This window comes from Galeopterus variegatus, unplaced genomic scaffold (assembly GCF_000696425.1).
Source record: "Galeopterus variegatus unplaced genomic scaffold, G_variegatus-3.0.2 Scaffold9535, whole genome shotgun sequence".
Taxonomy (NCBI): Eukaryota; Metazoa; Chordata; class Mammalia; order Dermoptera; family Cynocephalidae; genus Galeopterus; species Galeopterus variegatus.
Window position 1 is genome coordinate 58629 of NW_007735646.1, and position 9807 is coordinate 68435.

General features: G+C 40.6%; 1 protein-coding gene across 6 annotated transcripts; it reads left to right on the top strand.

Annotated features, from left to right (window-relative positions):
* Positions 1-229: 229 nt before the first annotated feature.
* On the top strand, positions 230-7877 carry PFN4 (profilin family, member 4). Of its 6 annotated transcripts, none has more exons than XM_008593700.1 (6): positions 230-546; positions 905-1033; positions 1579-1716; positions 2950-3055; positions 7501-7573; positions 7678-7877. In XM_008593700.1, exons 2-6 carry the CDS (start codon positions 917-919, stop codon positions 7763-7765), a joined length of 522 nt encoding a protein of 173 aa, XP_008591922.1. In that variant the 5' UTR covers positions 230-546; positions 905-916; the 3' UTR covers positions 7766-7877. The 6 variants fall into 6 exon arrangements, with proteins under 6 accessions (XP_008591922.1, XP_008591924.1, XP_008591921.1 ...); XM_008593702.1 differs by having other exon boundaries at positions 230-332; XM_008593703.1 differs by having other exon boundaries at positions 251-309.
* Positions 7878-9807: the final 1930 nt, after the last annotated feature.

The window sequence follows — 9807 nt, forward strand, 5'->3', positions numbered from 1 at the left end:
GCGTCCGTTGACTGGCGGGTCCTCGGCACTCCCGCCCCGGAGCGCCGGACTCCTGAACCCCGAGTGGGGTGGCGTCCCGTCCCCAAGTCCTCGCTGCTGGGTGCGACTGCCCAGCCCACAGGACTGGAAGTTAACCGCACCCACCGTCCCTACGCGGTCCCTGTCCCGTCCCCCCAGCGAGCCAATTCACGGGGAGACGGTGGCGGGAAAGGGGCGCCGGCCCTGCAGTGTCCCCCGAGAGGACGAGTGTTTGTGGCGGTTGTCCTGAGGAGGACGGTCCAGGAAGACTTGGGGACTTGTGCGGAAAATGTTGGATTAAGTCCCCTACAGGGGTTTGTAGTCCCCTGGGGTGCTGATCAGTGTCCAGAGTCGATGCTGGTCGGCGGGAAGGGAATGTGAGGAACGGTGACCAGCGTACCTCATGTGGGCTCGTTTACTGAGCTCAGTGGTTCGCCTTCCCGGCTAGGCTTTATTTTTTGGTTGGATGGTTTGCTTGTTTTTAAATCCCAGGTGATTCTGATTCTACCATTGACATAAGCTAGAAAAGTATGACACTGTGATTTTCCAGACCCAACTTCATAATCCACTCTGTGCACCGCAAATTTTCTCTGATTCTCGTTTCCTCTTTGAGTATTAGTGGACACGAGATGATGGGCCGCCCGTTTCCACTCACCTTTTCGAAGTGCACCTGCTGATACTGACTTAAGTGTCTTAGGGACATTTGTATTCTCATGCCTTTTAAAAGCTAGCTAGAGGCTGGCCGGTTAGATCCTTTGGTTAGAGCACAGTGTTATCAAACCACGGTTAAGGGTTCGGGTCCCCACTCCCGCCAGCCACCAAAAACAAAAACAAAAAAATAAAAGCCAACCAGAGCGGGTGTTTTCAACTGCGGTTCCCGTTTCAGAACTGAGGGAGCATGAGCCATCTGCACAACTTACTGTTAGATACCCTCCTGGGAACGAAGCACGTGGACGGCGCGGCGCTGATCAAGCTTCAGGAGCGGAGCCTGTGTGTAACATCACCAGGATTCAGCGTAAGAAAAAAACGCTTGGGTATAAGACTTAAACTTTTTCTTAAAGAGCCATAGAAAATACTTTAGGTTTCCGGGCCATACGGTCTATGTCAGAACCATTTAACTCTGCAGTTGTAATGGAAAAGCAGTGGATGTGACTGTGTTCCAATAAAACTTCATTTATGGACACTGTAAGTTGAATACCATATAGTTCTCATGTGTCACAAAGTATTCTTCTTTTTTTTTTTTTTTTTAAAGATGACCGGTAAGGGGATCACAACCCTTGGCTTGGTGTTGTCAGCACCACGCGCAGCCAGTGAGCAAACCGGCCATCCCTATACAGGATCTGAACTCATGGCCTTGGTGTTATCAGCACCACACTCTCCTGAGTGAGCCACAAGCTGGCCCAAAAGTATTATTCATTTTTTGAAATTTTTTCTCCAACCATTTAAAAATGTGAAAATCATTCTTAGCTTGCAGGCCATAAAAAACTGGCAGTGGGCCAAATTTGGCTGGCCACTAGTCACAGTTTGCCAATTCCTGGTCTAAATATTTAACCTTTCCAGGTAATGCCCAGTGATGTCCGAACACTTGTGAATGGATTTGCCAAGAACCCTTTGCAAGCCCGAAGAGAAGGATTGTATTTCAAGGAAAAGGTTTATAAATGTGTCCGGGCAGATGAACATTCTCTTTATGCTAAGAATGTGAGTGTTCAAGATTTAAAGAAAGCTGGGTAAAAAACCTTAAGAAAAGAATTTTATTTCAATTTTCTTTTCCACTCCTCATCCTCTCTGCGAAACAGAGTAAGCCCTTTACTGCGTTGAAACATTGTCTGAAACAGCCATGAAGGCATTTGTGAAAGATAGTACTATCAGAGAGCCTGGTTTTGAGAAACATTCATTCCAGAATCTATCAACTGAACATTGCCTGAACTACCCACTACAGTCCATCCTTCATATTCTACATCCTCCTCCTTAAAAAAAAAAAGCAACGTCACTCCTGTGCTTAAAGCCTCTCTTGGCTCTTTGTTGCCTGTAAGGAATTAAGGAGGTGAAATTCACATTCACTGTATGCCTTATATTATGGTGTATTGGATTGAATCATGTCCCCCCAAAACTCCCTGAAACTTGAATTGTGTCCCTCAAGTGTTATGTATTAGAAATTAGCCCCCACTGTGACTGTGAAGAGGGTGGGAAATCCTATTATGGTAATTGAAAGGTGGAGCCTTAAAGAGGTGATTGGATTGTAGGACCCATTCAGTAGTGAATGGATTAAAAATGGTGGTCAGGGGCGTGGTTCTGAGGGCTTTAAAAGAAGGGGAGAGTCTGTCTTTCTCGCTCTCTGCTCTCTCTGCTTCCACCATCTTGCAATGTGAGACCCCTGGGTCACTGTTGCCACCACCATGGACTTTGGACTTCCCAGCCTCAGAAACTGTAAGCAATAAATTTTGTTTTCTTTAGAAATTACCCAGTCCCAGGTATTCTGTTATAGCCACACAAAACAGACTAAAACATGGTTAAACACACTTCACCCACATTATAAACTAAATAGCCTCATTTTACAGATGAAGAAATAGATTTAACAAGGTTAAATAACTCTTCCATAGTCATGCAGCAGAAAATGAAGATGCTGGAATTCAAGCTCAGAACCATCCAATTCCAAAATGTATTCTGTCCCATTATATTAGTTGTTCCCATTGAGATAAGGGTATGTTACGATTAATTAGGGAACTGTTTCAAAATACATATGCTGTTATTATGACAGTCTGAAACTTTTTGAGAAAAGACAGCTAAATTAGTGGAAAAGAATGGAAGTCCAGAAACAAATATATGAATATATGGAAGTCAGAAATGGTGAGAAATGTGGCTGGAGCGTAACTGTGGCTGGTCCTGTGATTAGGACCAAGAGCAAGGCATTCTATTTTATTCTTCATGCAGGAAAACACTGGTGTGGTTGTTGTGAAGACCCGTCTGTATCTTCTGGTGGCAACTTACACTGAGGGCATGTATCCTAGTATCTGTGTGGAAGCCGCAGAGAAGCTGGGTAAGTTTGCCTCCCAATGCCTGTATTAGTAGGATCTTCTGACTCCAAGTGACAGAGACCCAACTCAAACCAGCTAGGGCAGAAAGTAGGAAGTTATTGGAAGGAAACCAGGGTTACTTCTATAACCACTGGAAGGACAGGGTGCCGCGAGCTGCAGGGAAAGTGGATCCCGGGGACTGAAACACGGCTAGGATTCTGTCTTATCTCTGCTTCTAAGTGAGTCAGCTTTGTTCTGTCCCATTGCAAACTGCTTCCTGGCTTTTCCTGGCTGGTCTCATGGCCAATCCTCTCATCCTACCCCTTAATTTCTCTTAGGCCCCTAATGTGACAAGTCTTGGGTCATATGGTTTACCCCTGCGTCAGTCAGCTGTTTATGAAGAGTGGGGTAGGGGAGCAGGGAGGCAGCGGGGTAAAAAGACAGAGATGTAGCTGCTGGGGGCCCACCCTATACAAGGGGACATTTTACAGAAAAAGAAGTTACTGTGAGCCAGTCAGCCACCGTGTTGGTATATACTGCATTCCCCTACCGTGTCTACACATTTTTCAATGAAGATTTAATAGAGGACTAACTGGGAAATTATATCTCTGAGAGTTGAGCTTAATAAACGGTAAATTGTGGGGGCCGGCCCGTGGCTTACTCGGGAGAGTGTGGTGCTGACAAAACCAAGGCCAAGGGTTTGGATCCCTATATAGGGATGGTTGGTTAGCTCACTTGGGAGAGCGTGGTGCTGACAACACCAAGTCAAGGGTTACCGGTCATCTTTTTAATTAATTAATTAATTAATGGTAAATTGTGTTTGTGTTTAGATTTTTTAATCTAAATTTAAATTTCTAAAAAAAAATTATTTGGAGTTGCTTAAACACATCTTTGAAGCCTCTGGTAAAGAAAATAGCTGTCTATTCATTCTTTCAACAAATACTCAGTGGCCTGCACTATCCTAGCTAAACTAGGGAATCAAAGTTGGTTAAGATATAGTCTTATCCTGTACCAGCCAGCCATACCCACACACACACACACACAAATATATACATAGTCTCTGCCTTCCATGCGTCTACATATGCTGTCCTATCTGCCTGAAATATTTTCCCATTGTGTCCCTGCCTCCTCACATCTGGTTGGCTAATTCATAATCATCATTGAAGACCCAGGTCGATTCTGGGCTTCTCTCACACTGTACTATGTATTTTAAGCATACATTTATTCTTTTCCCCATCAGAATTCTTTGTTTATATAGATTGTGAATCCCTCCCTGTAAGGCAAGTATTTTGTCTTAATCATTGTCCCACCTAACATAGTGCCTGTTGCTAAGTAAGCAATTAATACGTGTTCGATGATCAAATAAATGAATGACTTCTGCCTAGCAGAGTCAGGAAAGGCTCCAGAGAACTGAATCTGAAAGCCTTGACTGAGAAATTAAGTACACACACAAATGTGTACAGACCTTCCCACTTGTCATAAATAGTTCTCTGGAGGGGATTCTCATTAACCATGCTACACGGCTGGCAGTGAGGTATTCTGGGAGCAAATAAGACTAAGCCTAGGCAAGACAAAACTTAGGAAACACCAAATAGCAAGAGTGAAGTCCAACCAGGGACGGACAAGCTATTACAACCACCAAGGACCCTTTCTGGACAGGTGTCAGGATTTGAGTGAGGGACATTCAGTTTCAGTAGATTAGGGTAGGAGCAGAAGACAGACTAGAGACACACAGAACTGGGCTAATTTTTCAATTAAAGTAACTAGAAAATGAGGATAGGAAGATGGACAATTAGACTGTCAAGAAGTCAGGCTCCATCCTATCAGCTAGGGCCCAGGGCTAATACCCCAACCAGAGAAGTTAACCTGACCACCGTAGTGTAGGTTCTGTGGCTGACACTGAAGGTTGGTATTCTTGCATAGGGCCACAAAAGACTCCAAAGAATGTGTACTGGTTAGATGGCTAGACATCATGCCAATAAGATCCCACTGCTTTGGGAAGGAAAAGGTTATCTTGGAAGTGGTTGGATGCTCATGAGGGATTGGCAAGGCTGATACCCACTCAGGAGCCAGATGTATCATTACTTACTTTTCTTTCCTTCACTTCTTATTCTTTTAATTATGTTTTTTCTATTGAAAAATTATACATGATCACTGTAGAAAATTTGAGGAGTAAAGAATTATGACCATTTAAAATTTTAATTGTAAAAGATTCTAGGAGTATGCCACTTATTAATTAAAGAAAACCTTTAGGGAACTTTGAACAGTCCTGTTATAGATTATCAACAGTCCTCAATATGATCAACTCTTTGTTCTAACAGTTCCTAGTCCTCTTTGTCCTAACAGTTCTAGGCAAATTTAAGAGAATTTGCCTAGAGATAATCAAAGTTAGGCATATAATTTAATCTGCATGAATGTTTTTCAAAATGTTATTCATAATAAAGCATTTGTTATGTTTATATATATATATTTGTTATGTTTATATATATATATTTATATATATATATATATCCACTACTAAATAATTAAGTAGGTTAATTTTGATACATTCTCTGTCATGATAGTACACTAAACAGCATATTGAAGAGAAATATACAAGGGTACTTGAAAAATTTCATAGGAAGATTTGTGTTATCTTTTAATTCTATTTTTCCATATTATATTCCAATTATGAAATAAAACTTGTATTTGTTAAAAGCTGGAAATATAAACATGTATAATAAGATATTAATAGCAGTAAAAAAAATGAAAAATAAATAAAATAAAATCTTTAAAAAGTAATTGGTAAAGGAGTCTAAGATACTTCTCTAACACAAATTAATCAGGCTTGTTTTTAAAACATATATTGATGAGTCTCATACATGAGTAAAATGTTAATATCTTTAATTCTTGGTCCTCAGTTTTAAAAAAGAAAGAAACTTAAGAACACTTTGTGACTAGTTTTTAGTACTATTATTGAATTATCAAATGTAGAGGATTCATAAAGCAAGTGTACCTCACAGGGCCTGGTTTTCCAAAGCCTTGCAGTTTCAAATATTGACCTTGCAAAGGACAGGAAATTTCCCTCAGGGCATTGAGTCTCTGTTGCAAGAGAAGAATCTAACACAGCAAGGCTGCTGGTTCTAAGACAGACAAGTTACTAATTGATATGTAAAGTTACTAAAAAGCTGCTAGAGGGAAAAGGAATGTCTGCTAAATCAGGCCTTTGTTACTGGATCACTTAATTGCCTAATGTCATCTGACTTGTTTTTACTGAATGTTACCAGCTTCTATGGTAATACTTGTTAAACTGTACTTAGCAAAACCCCACCTATGTCTCTTCCTGTAACTTCTTGGTCTGGAGAATAAATGCAGAAAGAGAACCCCAATTCGTCATTAATTTCCCAAATGGAAGAAATGACTCCTCGTGCTTGAGGAAGTTTTGGAATATTAACCCCTTTCCGGGGCTTCTCACTGCTCAAAACAGATGGGGTTTGAGTAATCTTTGGTGGCTCCGTCACCCAGGGGAAAAGGGGTGACAAATCCGTGGGAGGCAAAGCAACAATCAGAGAACTATAATTTTTTCTAAAAATTTCTTGTGACCTCTCTGTAAACTAAAGTTGGGGGATAGACTTAATTCTCAGAAGCCAACCTAGTTTCCTAGTTCCTTCATCTAAGAGTTGCCTCACTCTAAAACTGAATCCATATGCTAAAGAACTGGACTCTGGATAAACAAGAAAAAAACAAATCGAAAAGAAAAAGTAAATAAAACAAAAAAAGGTTAAAAAAAAATTTTTAACTGGGCTTTGTTTTCTGATAGACATAGATATGGATAGAAATAGATATTTCATGGTTTTGTTATTTTGTTTATTCTCATGAGAATTCCTAGGACTTTATAGCCAAATCTGTAACATACATCAATTGGAATGTATAATTTATTTTGTAGAACTTGTCTCGCAGTTAAGTTTTCAGGAGTATACTTCTTTTGTCACTTAATCCCTTCCTATTTTCCCACCTTTCCATCTGTCAGGATTGCAATAGAGGAAGGCAATTTAAATAATATCCAGCACTCAATTTAAGAACAAGAGTAGAATTTTTGATGAGCGAAGCATCAGTTTTCAAAGTTTTATTATTATTATTATTATTATTAATAGCTTTTTTAAAAATGAAGCACTGTAATCAGTTGAGGTTTTTTTTGTAAAATGCCTTATAAGTTTACAATGCTGTTTTTGTTTGTTATTTTCTGGGTGTTTTTTGTAAAATATATAATCAGATCTGAGTCATAGAATGCACACAGGAGAGGAGAGCAGAAGGTTCATTTGTTCCCCTTAATCCTGTGTCATCCTGTTCCTTTTGCCCAGCCGTATGCATCCTTCTTCCTCTCTTTGCATGGGGAATGAATTCATACTCCAGGCTCAAATCTCTCTATTGTGGCAATTATTATTGTGAAATGTAATTGATATTTGTATATATCTATCTCCTCTACTAGGCAATGAACTCCATGAGGGCAGGGACTGTTATAACTATACAGCCATCCTTGTATCTCCGGTACCTAGCACATGGTAATCACCCTACAATGTTCGTGGAATAGTAAATGAATGAATAAATCATATTGTAGTGATCATATACTGCTGAAAAATAATAACCATGTTGTGTTTTCTTTCAGGAGAATATCTAAGAAAAAAAGGAAATTAAGTCATCAGAGGACTATGAACCACAACTTTCTTATTTTAAAAGAAAACTATAGATCCTAAAGAAAAAATAATACCTTATTTTGCAGTTGGAAAACATTAGGCAGAAGATACTAAAAAAGAAGAATTAGTTAAGGAAGCAATTTTTCTTTCTTTCTTTATTTTTTTTCAAATAAAGATGACCGGTAAGGAGATCTTAACCCTTGACTTGGTCTTGTCAGCACCACGCTCTCCCACGTGAGCCACAGGCCAGCCCGTTTTTCTTTTCTTTTTTTTTTTTTTGGTAGCTGGCCAGTACTGGGAGGGAGCAATTTTTCTTATTCCAAGAGATCATCTTCTTTAATTGGAATTACTTGATCAACTTGTTCTCCTTTTCTTTTTTTTTTTTTTAAAAGATGACCCGGTAAGGGGATCTCAACCCTTGGCTTGGTGTTGTCAGCACCATGCTCACCCAGTGAGCAAACCGGCCATCCCTATATAGGATCCGAACCCGTAGCCTTGGTGTTATCAGCACCACACTCTACCGAGTGAGCCACGGGCCGGCCCAACTTGTTCTCCTTTTCAAGTGCTGGTCATTGGTGTGGGATGTGAGAGCACTGATAGTTTCACAGGACATATCTGTTGGGAGACTGCCCTATGGGAGGGTCCTGTAGTCCTACACATCTTGCTAGGTGTGCCAAGAATGCAAGGCCCTAACCACTCCTTATCCAGGCCATTTCTCAAGGTCATGTTGAAGCAAGCAACCATGATAAATTAAGTAATGTCTCTCTTCACAACAAAGCAATCTTGCTTACTGCTTGCTATAAAAGAGGTAGAGTCCCTGTGCTCAGTGTTCCGCTCTTGTATGCAGCTCACTGCATGTGTGACCTCCAGCTGGTCCACATCAGCCCTGTGGGACTTGGGGAGAAGGGGAACCAATGCAAAGGACACCCAACAATGGGCCAGTAGTCGAGGTATTCTATAGACATTCCACACTCCATTTGCAGGCATCTGGTATTATTGAACACCGGAATGGCCTCAAAAATCAACCCAAAAAGATTTCTGACTCCATCTCTCTCACTGTGTCCTAGTCCACACAACTTAGTAAGGCAATATGATCACTGAATGTGACCTCCAGAAAGGGTTCATCTCCTCTTGGTCACCTTCTGGGTGATTATCCAGATAATAACGGTGGGGAGTTATTGAACCTGTTTTTGAAAATTTGGGATTCTAATAATCAACCACATTGTATATCGACAAAATAAAATTTAAAAAAAAAAAAATTGGGGATTCTACCCTGACCATTCCTGGACATAATGCATCTTTATTTCCCCTAACAACAACCTAAGGCCAGCCTGGTTAGTACACCCTTCAGGTGTCTCAGGGGAGGAAATACCTTAGATCACTGACCAAAGAGGGCCTAGGGAATCCAAACTTAATTCTGGTTTGGCCATATTGGATTGACATGTTCCCATATCATGATGATGACAGCTTGGTTGAGTATGCACTCTCCAGGTCCCTCTACTGTGTACTACACAGGCCAAGGGGGGATATAATGGGTCTCTGTAAATTTTGTAAAAATACCCCTATCCCTCTAACATCTGACCCTTCCAAACAAAATGTCTGGATCCAAGTATGGCACAATTGGAGAACAAGTGTAGTCATAGCCATTGGGATAGGACACACAAATTGCATGGCCATGGAGGCCCTGGCACCTGGTGAGTGAACACCTTAGACCGCAGGAGATGGGGGAATAGGGGAGCTCCTTAATGCCCTTTTTGTCCCCTAGATTCAGCACCTCAGCTGGCAAAATAATCATATGGTCTAACTTACTAGCTTTTATAAATAGAGTAAAATCAAATCTTAGACCTTTTGTAGTTCTTACATTATCAGGCAGCAAGGTGCAATCTTCTGAATTCCAAAGACATGCTGTCTGGGGTAAGATGTCTTTTGTTAGTTGTATAAAATTCTCTCATGTTCAGGTTTTGTATAAGAGCATGTCAAAGAGCTTACTTCCAACATTATTCCTTTTCTGAGATTAGGTGCCAAGAACGACAGATTTATTTCTTGGTGGTCAACATTACCACTAGTCCATTCATTTATCTATTCAGTAGATTCTTTTTTTT

Bases quoted from the DNA above. Each gene is read 5' to 3' on its own strand.
- PFN4 (XM_008593699.1), top strand. From the start codon at position 917: ATGAGCCATCTGCACAACTTACTGTTAGATACCCTCCTGGGAACGAAG. The intron at 1,034-1,578 runs GTAAGAAAAAAA...TAACCTTTCCAG, and splicing joins TAACATCACCAGGATTCAGC to GTAATGCCCAGTGATGTCCG. The intron at 1,717-2,949 runs GTGAGTGTTCAA...TTCTTCATGCAG, and splicing joins ATTCTCTTTATGCTAAGAAT to GAAAACACTGGTGTGGTTGT.